The following is a 23319-nucleotide window of genomic DNA, read 5'->3' on the forward strand; positions in this document are numbered from 1 at the left end:
GTCATCCAAATTTATGGATTTTTATAAATGGACTACAAAAAATCCAAAAAACATATGATGTTGATTATGAAAGAGCAGTAGCAGGTTTCAACATGAGCACAAACGGAGACGTGACGATGAAGCTGACCAAAGACTTTTGAAAAAAGTTATTAATTACGATTCGGAAAATATAATAGAATATTTACGTAATATTGCATATAATTATATGAATTAATCAATTAAAAAAAGTTTTGAATTTCATATACTTTTGTTTTATATTGAATATATGTATATATGTAACATTTGCAAATGTTTGTTAATTACAAAATATTAATAAATGAATTAAAGCAAAACTATATTTTTTCTTTATTTTAATACTATGCAATTATACCTTTTCATTTTTAAATCATTTTCGGACCACTCTTTTTAACCATCTCTTAAACGATCCTACAAATTTTGATATATGATAAAAACGAAAATATATAATAACTGACTCATTTTTTTTATGGGAAATTCAACATAACTTCTATACAATTCGTAATTCTACACAATAAAAATAAACTTAATTATAAGTGAGATTTTTCAAATTTTATGTTTATACCGTTCTTTTAACTCATTTCTCAAAAAAAAAAAAAAAAATTATTTAAATTTACCTCGTAATAGATCAACAGAACAGAATTGCATATTTGATCTTTTATTCCGTCGCCCATTTGCCCATCGCTCAGTTGACCGTCACCCAGTTGTGTACCCCGTTCAAATACCACTTGGCCACTGCATTTATTATACTGATATAATATCCGGTCTTTTCTTACATTTTTCTGAGTAACGAGTCACGCACGTGTGATCTCGAAAGACACGCGGACTGTTAACATTTTAAGAGTTTGATTGCTACCCCTTACTTGCGCATTTATGGTTCTGAGTGAATCATTTATTTACTTTTGTCGGAGACGATGACATCGAGAGGCATTCTGTATGACTTGTTTTTCGAGAAAGTCCACTACTGCATTTCTTTTACCAAACTCTTCCACTTGAACAAAACGGTTAAGATATCAAACAGACATTTCTTGAACCCATGGGGTACAATTTGTTGTTCAAATGAAGTAACTTCGAATTAACAGGCTTTTACTAACCCGTCTCAGAATACCGCGTTCTTTGAAATGAATTCAGGTAGATGCATGGAGAGAATTGTTATTAAGCACAACAAGTGCTTCAGAAGGGCATACATCATTACTGCACTCCACAGGAGGAAGCGTACGGGGTGGGGGAGAGGCCAACGGTTGGTCTGTTCTTACAGTTACTCCAACGCGACTCGTATTACAAGCCGGGCGTATCATTCCTGTCACTTGCACCTGCTATCGGGTCGATTTGTGCGGATGAGATATTCACGTTTCCGTGAGGGGGAGAGTGGACTTACGTATGAAACCAAATACTTCAAGTTCCGATGAAAAACCTTTTAAATATTTTGTGTTGTTGATGGGATTGGAAATTAGCGTTTTTGGGCGTGCCATACTTCTGATTGTGCTACAGAATGCAGTGTTCGTAGATTGAAATATTAAAAACAGCATACGTTAAGATCGATTGAATTAGAAGCCAGTTCGATGCCATAAAATGCAAACAGTGAAGAACTAGAAAACATTCAGTACCACAGCGACGGGTCCTCAATTGGGAGGAAGGGGGGTATTTTAAATTGCTATATTTCTGTTAATTTTTCTCTTTTCATTCCACGAAAAAAAAACAACAGGAGGCGTACATTTCCTTATACTCTGCACATCAGACAGCTATGGTGTCTTTTAAATGACAGCATCCACTCCTGGGATCGAAATAAATAAGGTACAGAGTATTGCGCAAAACATAAATATCTCGATTAAATCATATTGTTAACACAACTAATAAAATTCAGCAGACAGGAAGTAATGATATTGTTATACACTTTTTATTCAGACCAAGATCGGAAAACAAACCTAGCAAATAAATGTGATAGCGTTTTCGCTGTCCGGTGCGGGAGGTTATCATCCAGCTTACTAGAACCTAAAGTGGCTTCAAAAATACCAGAATTTGTCCCGAGAGATGGGCTCTTGGGTTATTTGTCCTACAGATTATCTATGGTAATACTATGCTAAAGGTTTACAACTTTTCGTTGATGTGATTGTTAAAAGAAATAAAAAAAAAGCTGAGGAGAATAACAAATTATATTTCGAAACACAAAAGATATGATTCCATTCAATAAGTTTGGATCAACGAAGCGAAAATAACACCAGGCAAAACCACATACTTCACGTGAATAAGAAAACAACTTTGCATAACTTACTTTCAGCAACACATCTCCAAAGCAAAGATGACGCAAGAATCTTCAGCAAGTTTGTCACTATACAATTTGGTATTACCGATCCTGGATATTTAAGGAATAACTTTTAGATTAGTATTTTGAAAAAGTGCGCTGTTAGTAAGAAATAAATAGGGAGGGAAAAAATCTGAAATATGACGTAAAAATGATTAATGAGATCAGATTCCATTAACTGTAGGTTACAAAATCGGTGAAGGAAGTTTTTTTTGTAAACGTGGAAAGCTATTGCGAGCATAAATCAGAGTTTTATATTTTGTTGCAATGTCTCATATGTACACAAAAACTCTTCGAATTGCACATGATGCAGTCTTGCCGATAAACAACGTGTCATGTGACTTTAACGTATTCCATGCATTGCTCTATTCGATGAGTGTTTCGTGGTAGATATTGAAACACGGCATTAAACAAAGCGCTGGCTTAGTGACGCATTTTGCGCAATAAAATCGCGTGTCCTTTCTCTGTCCTCTTTTATAGCAAACTTTACATCGCTTGCGTGGTTTTCGAACTTGTCCTGTTGAAGGCATTTCTTCGGGCAAATGAGAATGACCCACGACGTGGTTCTGAAGCATCTGCTTGGTAAAGAACTGCTTTTGACAGATGGAGCAACAGAGCGATTCCGCGCAGTATGGCTCGGAGGAACAGAGGCTAGGAAGGTCAAGGAATGCAGCGTTCTCGTTGGTACCTGAAATATAATACGGACTTGTTAGGGATGCAGATACACATCTGCATTTATCTGCAATATACTGATGATGCATACTCAAAAGATATTCACCAGGATTTAAAAGAAAATAAATAAGAACAGTATTTGTCGCATGCCATAAGTCATAACGAATAAATTAATAGACTAATAAAATATAAAGTTTTACCTACCTCAATCTAACTAAGATGGCCGACGATGCGCAAAAAAATATTGCCAAACAATGTTCTGAAATAAAGAGAAATGGCGACAAACTGGTTTACTTATTTTATTTAAAGATCACGACACTTTCCTTTCCCCTCAAGTAAAAAAAAAAATAAAGGAATGTTTTAAAGTATTGATTATGGCAACCATATTTTACTCAAACAATATTGTTTTATTTTTTTATTTATGTTAAAACTATTTTTTCTGAAGCGGAAACGGTTAATAACCGATATGGCGAGGTGAACTTGTTGCAGAATATTTTGGACTCAGCCGTATATGATAAGTGAAAGGAAACAATGAGAGCAACTATACAGTCTCTTAGACCTTGAGTTCCAATACATGTGAAAAGTATTTCAAAGATATTTTATAATTCAACCAGACTTCTATTGTAAGTTGCTCTTGATATTTTTCAACTGTGCTCATTCAACGATGTGCTTTATTATCAGTGCTTAGAGATGAAGTTCTTATTCAAAAATACATAAACGAACGCAAACAATTATTAACGTGTAATAAGCTAATTAACTGCGCTACAAATGTAATTAGTTAACGTAAAAGATTCAGATTTATGTTAACTGCAATCGCAATAAATATACCTTAGCAAATATCGAAAAGGATGTGAGTGTGACTGACGAATTATCGGATATTTCCATCGCTAATAATTTAATAGCATTGGGTATTGTTTAAGATCTGGATGGTGTTCGAGCATAAGAGCTTTAGATTCTAACAGCAGCACAGAATTCACATTCTTTCTCCTAGAAGCACAAGAACTGCGTGCATCCTAATAGTGAAAAGTTAGCTGCATTCATTAAGCAGGTTTCTGTCCTCCGTGAGTGCATAGAAACTGCGTTGTTTATGGCTGCTGTTGGCCTTATTAAAAAGAATCACTGGGTCTCATTTAAGCTGCACAATTGATCTAATGGCTTTATATACCTAAATGTAATAAAGAATTATGACAAATACTTGCGTATTACTAATTACCATAAACACAACTTAATTGCAATCTCACACATGAAAGGAAGACAATATTATAATAAGAAAGTCCAACTGAATATTAAAAACAGACATCGTTTCTCGCAGTAGAAAGGAGTACAACATGCAATTGATAAAACGACGAGGTTTAGAGAAATTTCAATTTTGCTTATTTCTACAATTTATTACAACATCGGAAAACATCTTTTCCGATGGTCTTATTCAGTCGAGCACTCAGGATTTAATCTTGGTGGAGGCCCGAGTTGAGTAGACGATTTGCGAATACACGCTACGCATCGCACACGACCTATGACGGAGCATCTGCAATGATCGCTAATTCAGAAGTAGCGTAGAAATAGAAGACACGATACAACATAAATGAAAAAATGAATTTCAATTAGGAAAAGATTTTGGAAATTTTTCTAGTGTTTTTTTTTCTCCCCCTTTTTCTTTGGGGGCTTAGGGTTCCCTGTTCCCTCCCACTCTGGGTGCGCCACTATTTTCATTCAATATCGTCATGACCATTCATCAGTAAGAAGTTTATCCATGAAGGACAGATGGAAGAGATAAAATAAAGAACATTATTTCAATGTAATTTTTCACCTGAGTGAGCCCCTTCGTAACGCGAAATGCACTCAAAAGAATGGCACTACCTCGTTTCATTTCAGAATCTGTCAAGTGGATTCCATTAGAAAAGCAACTTCACGTTTATGAGCTCCAAGTCAGATCCTCTGTGTAAGTTTATAATAAAAGACTTCATTATTATTAACTGGAGTTGGTGTGTTATGATTTTTGAGAGGGTGCAGCAACAGTTTCATATCCGCTTATTAGAAGCGAAGTCTTCGGGAAAATATTTGAAGAACGAAGTTTTTCCTACTCCAGTGAATGACAAGGATATGATCGTGCATACTGAAAATCAATTAGAAAAAATATTTATGAATAAAAAATATTCAGTCATTTTATTTAATCATTTATTTATAACAATAAAACAAACATCTCTGAAATTATTACAGAATGTTGTGGGCAATTTTTAAATGGTTTTTTAACTTGTCCGACCTCCGCCATGCCTTATGACAGACGTGACAAAGAAATGCCGAAATTTGGCTGTGTTGGTCTCGGATATGCCGCCTCATGTTAGAGTTCGTTGTAAACAGCCGGTGGCAAACTGGACAATTGTAGCGGATTCCTGTGGGAGAAAGAGGAAAGTAAAGCAGGTCATGTCAAGAAGATTAATTAATGGCTACGTTAAAAAAATTTCAGTTTTGAGAAGCGAAAACTCGCATATTTACTTTAAGATGGAAATTACAGAGCTAGTAAGCAAGGCTACACATTTGTTCAACGATAAGGCAGACGCGTACACTTGCTATTTGAATTAATTACCCTTGTTCGAATTCTGGCAATGGTCAACAAAACATATTTTCATGACAGCGAATCATAAAAGGCTGCGGTAACGTATTCTCATGGAAAGATGGTTAAAATAAGTGAATCACACAAGTGCATTTTGTGTGCGCGCGATTCTATTGGAAATTAAAACAGCTATTTGAAACCAGACATTTACACTTATTCACGTTAAAGATCACGTGAAAAAAACCTAAAGTGACACTTAACAATGATCCGTACTATCACAACGACTGACAAACGAAAGCAACTTACCGGAACAAAAAATAGGTTAACCACATCCTTGAAATACAGAAACAAAGTTGGCGAATTATCACGTGAACAGAGCAAACTACTTACTTGAGACTACAGTGGCATTTATACAGCCTTTTACACAATGACATTTTTTTATAACGGCATTTTAACTAACCGTTAATGTTATTATTTTGTTATGATAAATATGTTAATTTGTTATTCGACCAATGTTACATCACATTATCATATAACGAAACTCAAATAATACCTTTGACAATATCCTTTTTTTCTTAGTATTTCAGTTACAAACCATTCTTGATTTTTCCTTATATTCAAGTTCATTAGTAATACAATACGAATGAAAATGATAATATGAAATACAGCAAACAGTTGCTATTTTATTGTCTAAGTTTCTTCTAGTATTATCAATCGACACCTGTTGTCAATCAGTTGCACACAACGACACTAAGGTTCAACAATATTAATTTACTGCCAGCTAGCATGGGCAATTGAACGCTGTGCAAATGAAGACACATTGCTGGAGGTTTGAACACTCATGATTTAACCAACTATTCGCACACATTTCAGTGTGTGTGTGTATACATATATACATATATATATATATATATATATATTTTTTTTTTTTTTTTAAATTGGCAAGTTGCAATAACCTATCATACGAATTTTTTGGAAAATCTTTTCAGTTAAAAAAGGTCACATTAAAAATGGCACATCGTTGAAACGTTAAGGGCACTAAATAACAAGACGGTAGATAACCAAAAATTGAAGTTGTGATTGTGATCAATGGAATTTACTTTCTTAGTAACATCGTCTAAGGATCAACCAAAGCGGCAATTATTTTACCGCTGGGTTTAATGTGATTTTTTTTTTCCCCTGCTCATAAGTGCTACTTACAACAACGCAGATTTCGAAATGCATTGCTCTATATAGCCATACTTAACTTATACCAGGTAATTAATTTCAAAAACAATTATCCATATGTAATATAGAGTGAAGGGAGGGGAGGTTCGAGTGAGTATTAATTTCCTCTCCCTCCCTCCCTCCACCGCATAGAATTCTCAAATCTGTAAAATAACATGTGTACAAGAAGAGATTCCACCTTTAATGAACTTTCTTGGAATATTACTTCTCTTAAGACGAATTTATGTAAAAAAAAAATATATGTTCTAAATGTTTTTCTCTATGTCATTTAAGAAAAATATAATATATATATATAATCTTAATGAACTACTAGGTGTTATAATGAGAGACTATTCCGACTTAAAATCTTACCAGAAAAGGGCCATTGAACTGCAGAAATAACTATACTTTGCTGGTTACCAACAAGTCTTCTTTGATTACATTAGGAATGAAAAACTGCAATTTTCAAATAAGTATATATCACATTGAAAGTTCGGACTGCTAATAGATCTATCCTGATGAACAAAGATTCTACAACAAAAGTTAGTGGAGATATCTGGAGTCTAAAAAGTCTTCACGGGTCTTTATTACAAATGATCTTCAAAATAGACGATTTTAGGTCAATATCTCAAACACGAAAGGTTCCTAACTTTACACGAAACCGCCTAATTTTTGCAAATCAAAACATGAAAGGTTAGGAATTTTTCGTGTTTGAGTGTAGTGGATGGGCAAAGAGTTATACAGCTAAGTGTAGAGGGCAGGCAATTTTCAAGTAAAAACTCCTTCTCCAAGCTACTCAAGACTTTTAATAAGAATTATGGTCTAACACTGGCTATGAAACTGCTGTGAAAAGCCAATTTCCACAGCACTAGAATGAAAATAAAAGAAAAAAAAAGCAAATTAGAAAAATTCAGGAGTCGTCAATTGCAGAACATGCAATAAATAATACGCTGTCTTATTGAATATTCGGTTTCAAAACATTTTAAGGAAGAGCAGTTGCTTTGACTTGCAAAAGCGCCTGTCAAGAATGTCACTGGAATGTCTGTGCTAACATCAACACGAGGTATATATACGAAGAAATGGTATTATGCTTATCAAGTGGATGTTTCCCAATTGATTTGTCGTATTTTGCAGAGAAAAACTGTCACTTCTGCATGAAACTGGCTAGAAGAGAACGCGTCTCAAATTGCAGGTCTTCCAACCACAGGTGATGCGTCACCAGTAGACTCAGAGTTTAATTTCGATGGAAGGTAATTTGCTTCAGGGGAGCAGGGAAAAATGAGTGAAAAAAAAAAATTTTATTAAATAAAATAACTATCCATAAGTTTACTATTTTGTTATTCAACTGCGAATTTACAATGTTATTACAATGCTATCCGATTTATTGACGGTTAAAGAATGCTTTATTCTTACGAAATAACATTTTTAGATACCACAAGGGGGGGGGGGGGATCACATACATACCTCCATTGAGTGTCAAGAAACAAATGAGAATAATGAGTAACGCTTTCCATAAGAGCGTTATTTCGGAAAGAAGGTTTTTTTTTTTTTTTTTTTTAATCTCTGACATAAAATAAAACTGGTTTTTCGCTTATGAAACGTAAGAAGTATTAAGCCACTATTATTATAAAATGGTAACTATAGAACTTGTCTGTGAATTTTTCAAGAAGAATGAATTGCGCCCTTTGAAAATAAACCTCTGACCAAGTTTTAACTGTTCCGCTTTGGTTAATGATATCAATTGGAATGGGATGCAAACAGTGTTCTTACCCCCCAAAATACTAGTGGATTATTTTTTGTTGTCAGTCAATAATTGGATCCCTAAACCCTCATCTCAGAGAATGTCAACTGATTCTGAAAAGTTCAATCCAAAACATATGCAGCACACTTATTTCGAATCCAGTGCATCAGTTTGTCTCTTCTGTCGAAAATATTTTTTCGGAATTATTAGAAATTAATTCATGATGACAAAAAATAATGCACAGCTTTGGTAGAAATTGCATGTATTTATATATCAGATTATTATGTAAATATTAATTTTATTACAGAATTTAAAATATGTCCAATAGGTATTTTATGAATACTTCCAAGACATTAATTTCAACCTATGTTTTATTTCAATCCTTTATTTACTTACCACTACCCCGCTTACTGGAGACATGAGTGGCTTTTAAATTTTCGTCTCTCAAGCAGGGTTTCTGGATTATCTGGAGTTCTATAAATCTACACTGATATACGTATTGACAACACATTAAATTATCGACACGTGAGCTGTTTCAATAATGGATATTTTCCACTATTGAAACAGCTATACATTGAGTAAATTATAGCACTTAATTTCAGTAGAGAAGCACTCTTTATTCCCAAATAATATCTGTCCATTAATTATATGGAACTTATAATCCATTATAGATTCTAGCTTATGATCACCGCCAAGGCGTCCTCCTCAACTCAAGTCAAGTTTATCAATTTGCGAATCAGAAAATATTTCGTTAATAGGAGATGCATATCGAGAAGTGCATTTGGAGGCTTCTGTAGGTAATTTCGATCACAAATTTTGACTCGAAGGTGTTAATGTAAGCATTGCATCCTTCATCTTCCCTTATCTTTTAATTCTTTCAAGCGATTTCTTCAGATTAAATTAAGTTTTCTATCTTCTTTTTAAATAAATGTTTGCGATTATTTTATTCGAACCTTAAAAACAAATTCTTTGTTTAACCATTCCCCATTATTCATTTTCATCCAAAATTTAAGTACAAAAATATAAGGGGGGGGGAATGCAATTTATTTATTTTCAGTTGGAAGTGTAGCTGAAGGTTAATGTTAACGAGTTTACCGTTCGATTAATTGTATGGGGATTACTCAACCTGGACACCGAGACTGTCTGCCTATTTGGATGTGGAAAAAAATTAGTTTATAATTAAAGGCCAAGAAACGTATTTATTGTTCAGGAGACATTACAGTCGAAAGATCGGTATCAGTGTGCATATAAAATAATAATTGCATAATTATTTTGTTAAATATATTAAACGACAATATCGATATTGTGCAATGTGGAAATATTTTCAGAATTCTGTACAAGAAAGAAATGTGGTTTTTATTTTTCTCCCCTTTCAAATAATTAAGGGGGAGATAACACAAAATCTCATAAATTTGGATCACCAAAGCCATTTATTTCAGTGCAGCTGAGGACAATGAGGATATTCATAACGCGTCACACTGCCATTATCCTCTTTTTTTTTTTTTCACATTTTGAATGAATGATCGGCCATCAATTTCAAGATTTTTATCGTTTATAATCCAATCTGTCAAAAATTCTTGAAAACATTTCCAAAGAGATCTGAATGTCGGTTTCAACATTGCACAAACTGCTGTGAGAAATTTCAACGTTCAAATATATATATATATTATATTTTCTAGATAAAACGAAATCCAAACGAGAGGATCTGATATAACTCAAAGATATTGTTTCGTATTGTTCCTGTTGATTGCACGCCAACAAATCCGTGCTTAGTTTCAAGTCCCAATGCAGATGTACACTTCGATATTTCTAGGAATATCCATATTTATAATCATCAACCGCTCATTCAATCACTATATTATTGTATTTATTTATTTGAATGCTCAGGAAACACTGATACATCACTTGTATTTTTGTTTATGTCGACATTCTGGACATTTATTAACCAAGCACAGCTCAATGAAAAACACAAATCATAAGCCATATTAAGTGTCACGTAAAGAAATAACTTGTTCGATTTATCTATTCTCCGGTAATACATCACAGAGATAGAATCCCTAACAATAAATTTACTTCCTTGTCAACGAGCGCAGACTTATCTGCATTCTGCGCTCACTGATAACAAAGGTTGACTGCAGAGCCTTATCAATGGGGAGAAGAAATCAACAGACGTTATATTTAAGTTCAAATCACCACATTGAATTTTTTTTTTAAGCCATAAGAAAAGTACCGTGTATGAAAATATCACAGGTGGGTAAATCTGTAATTATTCTATTTCGAAATATGAATTTCTTATCTAATTAACTTTGTCTCAAACTGTCGTGTAACATAATTTCAGAAACCAAGTGTGTGTGTGTGTGGGGGGGGGGAATATGGCGACTGTAAGCCAACATACTTGGGAGAGATTACCCAATTTCAAAAGGATTTTCTTTCTATATGGAATGTCATCATTATGTTACTCGATCTAGTAAAAAGTATTCAGTATAATTTATAGCGTAAGCGAAATATATGCAAGTTTGGGGGGGAGGACGGGTTGGCGAGAATAAATAAGAAGTGTTTCCTTTTCTTGAAAAGACTAAATGTTTTCCAAATAACCTCCTGTTGATCGTGACATGTGAAGTTTATTTGTCCTGTTGATGGTTTGGAGGTTAACTGGTCAGCGATGAGAGGTAATTGAAGCCATGAACATCCCATCTGTATTGTGTATACACACATATATATATTTAGAAAAATGAGACACTATTTATTATAAAGGCAGAACTTAAAACGTTCTCCTGGAAATAAGTGCATCAGTTCGCTGAATTATTCACTTTCAGGTTAGTACGAAAACTTATTTTTGGTGGAAGTCACATTTTGAAAATGAAGTAAAATCTGAGCGTCACACGAAGCACATAAGATGTTCAAATGAATCCTAACAGAGAAGTCGAAGGGAAGTTGAGTATTCTAAAGAAATCACGCACTCTGAGTTCGAGAATGCATAAAAGAATGGTTACAAACAGAATGAGAGATAATCAAGATTTGGGGGGGGGGAAGGATATGGAAAACTCGGGCAGACTACGATGCTGATTAACTGAATGCAATCAAGACTTCCTTGAAAGACAGAACAGTGAGTGCCAGTAAGATTATGGGGGTTGATATAGTATTTTCTACCTCCCCCTTTCCCTGAGTGCACATTTCACGAAATGTTTCGATGGTTGCACGAAACATTTGTGAATAAATTTCGGGTATTTCGCTTTCATTTTTTTTCACGAGAATTGCCCAACTACAATGAAGCAAAGCCGGGCATTATAGAGAAGCTGAACGCCTGCCGAGTACAATGAAAACCTCCAGGAGGAGGAGCATGCAAAATCTGTAATGGAACCTACCTACCTATAGTCAAGGAATTCAGGACTCACCGAAAGCTCGCTAGGGAAAAAGGGAAAAAAAATCGTAGTTAACCAACCGTCCATGCAATTCCAACGATGATGCCAGTTCAATCATTCTTTTCGTCTAAAGATCGGTCAAAGCTACTCATGGAAACTGAAATCAACATCGTCGACACTGGTGGATAACTAAGTATAATCTTTCCATTTCACCGGTAGGTCGAGGATATGAACTGGACTTGCGCAGTACGAAATTTTTAATTCGAACTGTACCGAACTCGATGCCTTCGTTCCAACCTCCCCAGATCCAAGTAGAACACATATTTCATAGTGTAAGTTCATCCCGAACTTTGGAACATTGAATTTAATTTCAGACCAATACGATTTACTAAGTTTAATGCACAGACTGCCTTGTTAAAATTTAAACAAAAAGCAAGCACTTTTTTGGGAGAGCATAAGACAATTTAAGTTCTATTAAAGCAGCACATCCAAGATTGATTTTTAACAAATCGTTCCGAAAATAAACATAAAATTCAATAACTTCTTCTTGGAGTTGGGTTGTCATGTTTTTTTTTTAATATTTTCAAAGCTACGTTGTTTTAGAAATAAAATAGTCTAAAGGCATTCCAGATTTCTGAGTGGTTGATTTCCCTCTTCAATGCGACAATGTATGACATTAAATTGATATTCAGCACGCCACCGTGCACCGATTTTATTGCAGCAAAAAAATTACGTGCTCAACTTTTTAATTAATTAATCATTTTAAAACAAATTTTCATGAAATCTGTTTATATGTTCAAAGTGACAAAATTATTTTGATTTCATGAAAGTATGAAGTTTGCAATTTTTTATTATGTAATTAAAACCATAACTGAATCTACATTTCCAATATACAAAATTTGCACTCACATTTAATCAAACTACCTCATGTATTAAAGTTAAGTCACCTTGCTGCAGATCATCTTAGAAAACACGAGAACAACCTCCTTATTTTGACGATTCTCTTAAGTTAGCAACTGGAATGGAGCTAATTTACGAAATTAGATAATCGGAATTTCTTCTTCTTCTTATCTCGAAGTGTACTCTTCGAGGATAAGAAACCAGGGACGATGTTTTCGTATATCTGGCTGTTTTTGCATACCGGCTGTTCGCTTGTGAAACACTCGTATTAGTGCTGTGGGAGGGATAACGGTTAAATAATCCAGAAGCTCTAATCTATAGACCACAAATGAACTTTTCGAACAAACCTTCAATAAGAAGGGTGGTGATCTCACCAAAGACATTCACAAAAAATTCATGCCATGGCAGAACATGAAGTGGCAGCCTTCTAGTTAGAGAGTACAAACGCCACCCAAGATGGCAAAAAAATTTTCAGTTCTGGTCGACGTATAAGTGCAAGAGTTCCTTGTGAATGGAAGTGACATTCTGTGAAGCGGTGATGACTACTGTGAAGATTAATAGCATCGGGGGGGGGGGGAGAAGCGGAAGGTACAATTTTAAGTTATCACCACACCATCATCTTACATAATGGAAGCCTGAAGTAACAATATATACATTTGTGAAGAACTGGATTTTGCCTTACAGTTTAAATGAAAAGATCAATGAATAGAGAGAAAAGGAAAGAGCATTTTTAATGGAGGGAAATAACTGACTACCAATTTAAGTCCATAAATATAGACCATATGCAAAATGGCAAGACCTGTGAATCCGAAACAAGCAAGTGCTTAATGATTGATGAGAAGAAGAAAATCAATTTCTATTAGGAGGAAATAAGTCTGTGAACAAAAACATTTGGCATCTAGTAGGGTCAAGATTAAGAAGAGGGGGGTAGGGGAAAAAGGTAGTTCTGAGTGACTAATTTCATAGTGAATTCTAAAGCAAGATTAACTAAGCTTAGTTGGTAACATATATTTATAAAACTAAGGTCTGATAATTATTTATTTAAACAAAAAAAAAAAAAAAAAGAAATGAAACGAAAAGCATGATTTCTGATAGAGCAATGCATGCACTCGATACCATAAGCTCCTCCTTTCACATGGGCTGTTCAACTGAATGTGAATCAGTCGGTAGAATTCCATCATTTTCCGATGGATTAACACTGTTCGAAATCTAGTTTTGAACTGAGCGATTTTATTTTCTTACACTTCCAATTTATTGTCCGCGCTTATGTAGCCGTGAATCCGCTGCCGCCTTTCCTTTGAAAGAAAACTTAGAATCCCATCTAGAACTGAAAGTTGGTTGATTGGTTTCAATCACTATGGGACAGTGTGCTGCGTCTGTTAATTGTGTTATCTAAAAAGGTGATGGAATCCAAGCCTTTCCAAAGGGAGTGCTTCTCGATGAAGTTAACGGAAGCTATTAGTACGTGAGGAATATAGGGCTTTGGAAGTGAAAGTGGAGGGAAGTAGCGAAGGCGCATACGGAGGTGGAGGGTTTCATCCACGGAGTATATATATATATATATATATATACCATAATAGATCACTAGACCCATTACTTTAAGGAAACTTAGGATGAGATTTAACTGGGTCGACATCATACATACATATAGTTATTCTGGCATAGTAGCAGTAAAACAAGTTTGTTCATTCTTTTAGCTCATCTATGATGCAAATTTGTGTTCGGCATTCTTTTCCAAAATTACAATAAAAAACATTTCCTGTAAAACTACTTAACTGGCTTTTGCTTTATATACAGTAATAAGTAAATTCGTATTAATTATAATAAATATATAAATAAATAATGAAAATTACTTGTTATGCAAAACTAATGTCCTCTGCAATAAAAATGAGTATTTGAGCTTTGCAATTTTTATGCTTTCTTAATGAGTAAACATCCAGATTTCATAATTAATTATACACTGATATAAATATGCAGATCGGGATAAAGAAGGAGGGATGCCCATGTTCATCTGCAATAAAAATATGTATGTAAAGGAAATCAGAGAAAGTGAACAGCAACAGACAGTATTGAATTTGATTGGCGGCACATCACATGGCAGACTGGTCACAGATCAGCGCTATAAGTACGCAGGGGGTAGAATGTGTTCTCGTCTTCTCGCTTAAGTACACACTTAAATGCCGATTTATTCGCCGCTGCCTTTTTTTGGAAGTACAAGACTACCCCATGTTAATTTAACGAAAAGATGGAATTACAGTTTCCTGTATGTTGTGTGCGTACACGCATACACACACGCCTCCACTTTTTAAAAAACTGTTTAAAAAATGAAAATCATTTGATTTACATCTTGTCTTTTTTTATTGACGAGTTAGTAATCTGTTTTTTAACTAAAAATAAATTAAAAATCTAAAACAGTCATCGGGCACATTACTTTGAACCTTCTAATTCCACATACAGACAACCGCCGCTCTTCCTTTCCAATTATGGAATAAATGACCTTCTCGACTGGCAGGAATATCTGAGCCTGTGCATACTACGAACTATTAATGCTGAAAGGGCTAGTAAGAAAGAGTGAAAATAAATAAATTAATAACGCGACCGGTTGTCGCGTTATTAATTACTTTCACATTAATTTACATACAAGACAAGTTACGTTTTCTTGTGAGATAATTTTACTAACGGCGTATTTTATAATAAATACTTCATTTAGGTTCATTTTTATGTAATCTGTGAAGAAAACAGTTCAGTCTAAGATCACATAAATTAATTATTCTAATTATCAGTAAACAGCGCAATAAATATCGAGCTAATTATTCATCAAATTGTTTTAAAAATATAATAATAAATAGAAATAATAATCTTATAAAAATTCTACACTGTCGTTAACATATTTTTTTCAGATTGTGTGGAAATTTATTCGTCATTGGGGGGGGGGGAATCCCCATATATAAAATGGGGACCATTCGGCAACTTTTACAGCACGTATAATATTTTGATTTTGGACTGAAATACTATTCTTGCAAATCACAAATTATGCTACTCGCCGCAATCCATTTTGTTACAGTATGGAAAATATTCCTCTATTATTACATTATTTTTTGGTTAAGGAAAACAACTGTATTTAAATTTCCACCGTGTTTCTGAACCTTACTGTAGAGCATTTTGATAGTCCACTTTCCTGTCTTTTGATCAAAATCATACGCGTAGAAGTATACCACACGTGGCATATTACAACATGCCAGGATGGCATGTTGTAATATGGAGATATTAATGTGGAAAAAAAAAAAAGAGATGTAGCCTATGAATAAGGTTTACTCCCCTCCAACTTATTTTTGGAGAAGAAAAAATCTTTAACTGGAAAAAAAAAAAAAGAAGAAAAAAAATGACATTTTTTTACTATTTATGTATACTATATATATTTAAGAATATAATATAGAAAGATTCAAATCAGACTTGCGTGCTTAAAAATAAACCAAGCAGGAGAATTCCGTCATCTAGTTATAAATGCAACAACCACATCAGCATGCAACCTTGTATAAGTATGCCCACGCTTTAGAGATCTCCACTTGGAAACTTGCCAAAAATAGTCGATTCATGCTGAAGGGGAGAAAGAAATGAAGTACGAATTGGTCGCCAACACGCGAAATCACGTGCTTTATAGGTAAAATTTTCCGACTGTTATACAAGCAACATAGTTAACTACAATGATCATAAAAGAGAAGTTAATTTTCCGACGTGTAATAATAAACAACTCATCCCACAATACGGACTGATTACCCTATTATCGGAATGGATTCTCCTTCTGTTGACATGCGCAGAAGTGTCGAAGGGTCTTAACAACAGTGGCTAGTGTGTGAGTGATAATACAATACTTCACGGTTATTACTCATAACATCCAGAATATTTTTATCCACAGTCTTTATACTACCTTGGTAATCTCAGATTCCTTTCCTCGTAATTGCTGTCAGTTTCTGAGCTACCCAATTCTGCCACTTTATGGTATTTATGTTCTAATTTTCAAACTACACGTTTCTCTTTTGAACAGGATATCCCCTTTTCTTTGTCTTACTTAACACTATATAATGATCACTTCCTATTTTAAATTCCCTACACACAGATACTCTTGCATCTTGGGCTAAACTGAACTGAAGTTATCACGTGAATAGAGACTTAGTTTTTTTAGTTGTGTTCTTTCCAGGTGAATTTATGAACCATTGTTATGTCTAAACCCGATGGTATCGACTAGTCCTGCTTTATTCTCCGAGTTTTTTCAGTATCTTTTTGTATGTTTGTGATACGTTAATGTATCCACTCTCCATCCTAAAGGCTCAAATCCAGCCGAGGGCAGGATGTCTGCGCCTTAGGTGGTAAAAGATTTTCCTCTTGATGAGAAACTACCGCCTGCTTACTGCAGGCTTGAAGAAGTTCCACGTTTGGTTTCTAGAGCAGGGCTTCCCGATTATGTAAAAAAATAAATAAAAATCCTTGACCGTTTGCAATACTAACATAATATACGTTTACAGCCTTTCGTGGGTCAGAGACAAAAACAGTTGGTTGAATAGATGGCGTATCCGATCTCCAACCACGGACGGTGGTTTTAAACCCGACTGTGGCAATGAATATTTTGGAATGTTTTCAGGTCATCCTTGTTTTTCATTGCTCAGAGAGGCACCTTTCTGCTTACCGAGGATTTGAAATGAACATGTCTGGCCTTTAGAGAAGAATTTTTAACTAAGTTTTCGTCCACTAACGTCAGAGCCCGGAATGAAGGAGAGACCCCCGGCACCAGAGTGTTCCGAGGTCTCTCTCCTTCATTTGTTGGGGCCCTTAAATGGACCCTAATTTTTCGGGGGACAAAGCTAGAGCCTCGTGCTCCTGTGCATAAGTACGGCCCTAACTAACGTGCTATAAAATTAGGTACGATAGTAATAAAATAAAATAAACTACATTACGATATTACACAAGAAGGGAGAAATTTGTTCTTCTTCTTCACCCATAACACATAAATCTGATGGCACGTCAGACCATTAACTAACCTCTTGAAAAACCCTCGATCAAGATGCGAACCGATAACAACTATAAAGTATTTTGACCTTCCCGTCCCTTAAAAAAAATTCTGAATGCTTGTTTTCCCATGATTAAAAAATGAAATTGATTTGTCATTATCAGTCTCGTTTACATCTAATTACTACTATTATTAAATCGCTAAGAAATCAAGAAAGAAACAGTCTTGTAAGTGGCAAAAGCAGTATAATTGTTATGTCAATAAAATTACAAGAACTCTCATAGTTGTGTGCAGTAACTTTATTTATACACCAATCATGATAGCAACAATAACAGCAAAATTCAGTAATGCAAATAATATCAGTAAACTTATTAACCGTTTTGTGTAGGTGCAGAATCATAGGGTCACTACCTGTCTCACATAGACCAACACATTCTACCAGAATGGAAGAAATTTTCTCTCTCTCTCTCTCACATACACTCTCACACTGTGTGGTTAACAAGTTATTCACTATTATCAATTTCATTAGATGATACGTTCATTTCAACAAAAAAAGAAAAAAAAATATCACGAGTATTATTTCCTTTATCTTTAAAACTTCTCTAAGTAGCAAAGGGCTTTTCACAGACTCACTAATTCGCACGTCGTTGATCACATGTTATTTGTCTTGTAGTTGAACATCACATATGGCGACCAAGGATCATTAACAATCTCAGCACATGATGTGATGAATTCTCTTTAAGTGTTCGCGAAGTTTGTCAGCCCGCTTGCATACCCTGTCACACACAAAACATTTAAAACTTTTCAAGTGGCCATGCTGATAACGACGATGTCGACTTACGTTCCCTGGATTGGAAAAGGACTTCCCACATTCTCCACATAAGTAACGAACTTCTATGGGGAAAAAAAAAATAAAAGAAATAGGTGTAAGAAACAATGAAATACCTAAAATCTTTGAACTGAATGCTAAACAAAACTTCGAGTAACTATGTAAAAAATGTTACTTTTTACAATTTGTACATACTTTCTACACAAAGTATCTTGTACAGGATGTTAATATGTACCAAAACTAAATCTGCATTTTCAAGATACTTAAAATAAAAGCTTATTTATGATGTTAAAACGACCTAAAAAATAAACGTGTACTTTCAGAACACACACATTTTCTGGAAAAAGAAAGTATTTTATTACACTGCAAAACCAGTTTACAAACTGAGCAAACATATTATATAAAATAACAATATAATGCAACCAAAACAAGTGCTAGATTGATAAATGGTTTATGATTTCGTGAACGTTTGTTATTCAAAAATGAATTTGTTCAATACACTATTGATACTGCTGGACACAATTCTCTATTGGCACATCAGTTATATTTTATTGTAAAATATATATAATATGGCGATCCAACACAAGAGAGGATATATACTACACTTAAACAAACGTTGAAAAAACAGGATTTGTTGTGCTCTAGAAATGATACAAAATGCTAACTTGTGTGCACGTATTTATTATGTAGAAATAGGAAAGCGTTTAACTTCCTTTTCAAAAATTAACAACTTTATTTGCACAGCTCAGGATTACAACATAATATATTTTGCAGAGAAGAGAACCGGCGATACACAAAAAATAAAAGTATCTAACTCAAAGATACACATAATTTATAACCATTTTTATACCTTCTTCGGTACTTAAAAAAAAAAAAAATTCAGAATACATCTTTCGATTATATATATTCATTAAGTACTGGATGTCTCACATAAAACTAATTCTCCGATGAAATCAGAATATCAAATATTAGTGTTTGATTATCAAGGTCATGAAGAATCTGTCACAATTATGATATATGACAGACTCGTAGTATTTTGAACTGAAAGAAAGAATGCCATAATCTTTTTTGACATATATGAAAAAAAAAAAAGTATTTGTTAGTAGTATTTCCCTTGCAAAATGTTCAATTTCCATAAGCTCAGTGTAGATTTCGACACACAAATCCTGAAGAAACCAAAAACTTAACTTTCAATAATATTCAACATTTTAAAGATAAAATATCTGCCAGGCATTGAAAACAGCGTCATGACTAGGGTATAATATTTACATTGTGTTATTCGGAGATTAAATTTTTTTACTGTTACAAATGTATTTGCCTTTTAAGGTGGTGTACACTTGTATAGTATATTTTTATTATATCACAGTTGAACATTCTTCCCGCAAGTTATTATCGTTCTGAATATCATAGTTTCTCCTGCATTGACAGAAAGAAACTATTGCTGTTCCATCCTACGTAGGTGGATGGGTTTTGGATAATATTTAGGCCGATATTCTTCAAGTTCTATAATGTGCCAATTTTCATAAGAATAAACTTAATCTAAATGCCAGGGCAGAACTAAAAATGTCATATTGCAGATACTGGAAACATTTTGGAATGAAGCTATTTGAAACAGCTGCAAATTAAAGACGCCTAACAACAAATCCTGATTGAATAAAGCGATCTCTCTTTCACATACACGCACATGAACCAAAACATCGAATTAATTAAAAAAATATCAAAAATCCATCTTGAAGAAAACCTTCACCGTGAAACCGTCCACCTGTTCAATTCAATCATTAGTGATATTTCTTCACCATCATGGGGTGTAGCCATGAGTTAATCGTATATGTGACTTCAGATCGCCAGGCCAACTAAATGCTTTAGGACAGGATGGACACTGAAACTTTCGACGGTAAGGACGGTGGAGCAGTAAGTGACGGCGTAGACTCCAGTTGGTTGAGAAGTTCCGGTTACACAAAGTGCAAAAGGTTACTTGGCCCGGTAGTTCACTGGGTAATGAGTTAGGTAGCGACACATACTGACGGCGGGGAAGTGAAATCAGTCCTAGAAAGGGAAGAAAGAGAAGACGAATTAAAATGAATTCAAAAATAAGATAAAATGAAACAACATTAAAAATCAGGGCTACACATTAAGTAGTTAACTGAAATTATTATATATGATGCACATATAAGAGTATTGGCGTCGTCAACAAAACACTGAAGAGAGGGGGGGGGGGGAACAGTATATGTAAGATATTTCCTCTAAGTATACGTTTTAGGAAATACCATTTTGTGATGCGAGACTAAAGCTGTGAAATTAATATTTCAAGATAGGCCTATTTGGTTAGTGTTACAGATTCGTTGATGTAGTATTGTGTTCTGTGTAATTTTTCTGCTTAATTTTAAACATTTCGTTCCCAAATAGTAACGCGAATACTAACACGCACATGAACCAAATTCACACTACGCACGCGCATGGTGGGATACATGAAACTAAATTTCAAAAAATAACTTGGGTAATGAATAACAACTCAGCACATGCTGTGCACAACTGTCTTATATTTTGAATGCTTTTAGAAAACTTGTAAAATATCAGTTATCAAACGAATTCGGATAGTAATGTAGAGCAATTTTTTAGCCTTGCAATCCCAACTATAAAGAAACTGCAGCAATGTTTCTAATTTCGCATCTCTTGAAAGCAGATTGATCCAACGTTTTGGCCACATTAATTAACAAAAGGGGATCACGTGATTTGTTTTGAACTAGCAGTGAAAACTATGTGTATTTTGCAGAGTCCTGCCACACGTAAAGTGCAAGATAATATTTCTGGGATAAATAAGACATATTTTTTAAAATTTAGTGCAAAGGCAGTTTAGTGTTTGAGAGAGAGAGAGAGAAAATTATTTTTATGTGAAAATCCCACATAAACCTAATAAATAATCCGATATCCTGCTGCAAAAACGGCTCTCCTTTCAAACCCCCTTCATGTTTCTCATAAGTAGGATGATAGTCTCATAGTGGGAATCTACGACTTATAGGTTGGTGGGCGGATATGCTTATTTTATCCACTCGATCAATCATGCCAGTAGCAATAAGCATTTAACAGTTATCAACAGCATAAATTAAATTTCAAAATATGAACAGCATTCTAAATATATAATTATTACCACATCATGAGCTTTTAAGAGGAGAGAATTAATAAAATACTATATAACGCACATTTTATTAATTATGTATTTAGAAGTGCTCAAAACTAAAACGAAGCCCAAGACGGTTGTTTTTAAGTTTTTTTTACTGAATGCGTATACTTCAATTTACCTCCGTTATGAGTTCAGTACCAAAACGATATATTGTTCTGATATAGAAAAACTGTAACATTTATATTCAAGATATCTTTTATAAGAAATTTTATCAATGCAAAGAATAGTTGTAACAATGCAATCAACTAGTTGTATTCTCAGTAAAAATAAATAAACAATCATTTCCATAGGGAATTTATACGAAGTTAATTAGCATGTATTCTCCGAAATTTACGGATTTATTTAATACATCTACTACATATTCAACCCATGCGATAATGCACCCACCCACCTAATCTAAAGAATTCGATGTCGAATTCTTTAGAGGTACAATTTGAGAGAGATCAAGATCTCTCTGAAATTGTAGCTTAAAAGCGTACACTCCTTAAAATGATACAATTTCAACATTACTCATACTACTTTATTTTGACAATTTTAATTTTTAGCTATTTTGTGTTACTTACCATTTTCCCGTTAAATGCAATTAATAGCATTACGATTCAACGAACGTTGTCATCAGCGTCACCATCTTTTCTTCTTTTTTCCTGAACCCATTTTATGGGTATCAGCAGATTTCATGTACGTAATTTGACTGAAACAATCGGCACAAAGGTACTGCCTTGAAAAAATGTGTGTCAGTTCCATTGATAACCTTTCGATTCACATTGAAACCGTCGCTGGCGCGTAATCTAATCACCATCATAAATTAGACAGGTAAGTTCGAATAGGCTGAAAAAACTGTACATGAAGTATTGAACTTCACATTAACTTCTGAAATTAGCATATAAAACATTTTTGTGCACCATCTTATAGAAATAATTTTGAGAGAATATCATTTGTATGCTATTGAAATAAGTAACTTGTTCCGTTACCATCATATAAATTTTTATTCCTAATATAAAAATAACTTAACATTTCAATGTATTAATACATAACTATAGTCCCACCTTAATGACGTCATTTTTGGTACATTTCGCAACAATACGTAAGCACACGTTACTGCCTCCTTGCCTGTCTACCATAGCATATGCTATGGTAGGACGTTGCCAAAGTGAATTATATGGCTGTGTTGAAGTCTCACAAGAAATTTAGGGATTAAGTTCGAATCCAGTGTTAGCCTTTAATGATAAGTGCAGTCTTTAAAACATGCTAATTCCGCTTCAGTGGATTAACAGACGGAGAGGAGGTGATTCTGGGAAATGCTGCTTCTCTCCAGTAACTGGCTAACTCATTTTCACTTAACAAGGCTTAAAAAAAGTCTCCACTGGAATAAAATGCACCTTTGTGTGATTGTCCGATATTTTCCATTGTGTTGTTTGTGGTCAGCAATGTTTTCTGAGTTTTGTAAATTTTGTTCACGCAATTGCATAACAGAAAACTGCAAAGTTCATGGAATTGGATTCGTGAATAGTTTTTATAAGTCATGAAAACAATACTTATGATTTAAGAACACTGT

General features: G+C 34.2%; 1 protein-coding gene across 14 annotated transcripts in view; it reads right to left on the minus strand.

Moving 5' to 3' along the window:
* LOC150099090 (uncharacterized) overlaps positions 1 to 23319 on the minus strand; it is a 479515-nt gene that overhangs the window by 63592 nt on the left and 392604 nt on the right. The window contains exon 5 of one of the 14 annotated variants that reach the window (XM_090405410.1): positions 18038 to 18648. The exons of 12 other annotated variants lie outside the window; for them this stretch is intronic. In XM_090405410.1, the coding sequence (XP_090261536.1) occupies positions 18467 to 18648 (182 nt within the window). In that variant the 3' untranslated portion in view covers positions 18038 to 18466. Of the gene's footprint in view, positions 1 to 18037; positions 18649 to 18846; positions 20630 to 23319 lie in introns of those variants that run through there. One more of the 14 variants, XM_090405398.1, reaches the window with a different exon arrangement.

This window comes from Typopeltis vanoorti, chromosome 15 (assembly GCF_054136105.1).
Source record: "Typopeltis vanoorti isolate ZY-2024b chromosome 15, IOZ_Tvanoo_1.0, whole genome shotgun sequence".
Classification (NCBI taxonomy): Eukaryota; Metazoa; Arthropoda; class Arachnida; order Uropygi; family Thelyphonidae; genus Typopeltis; species Typopeltis vanoorti.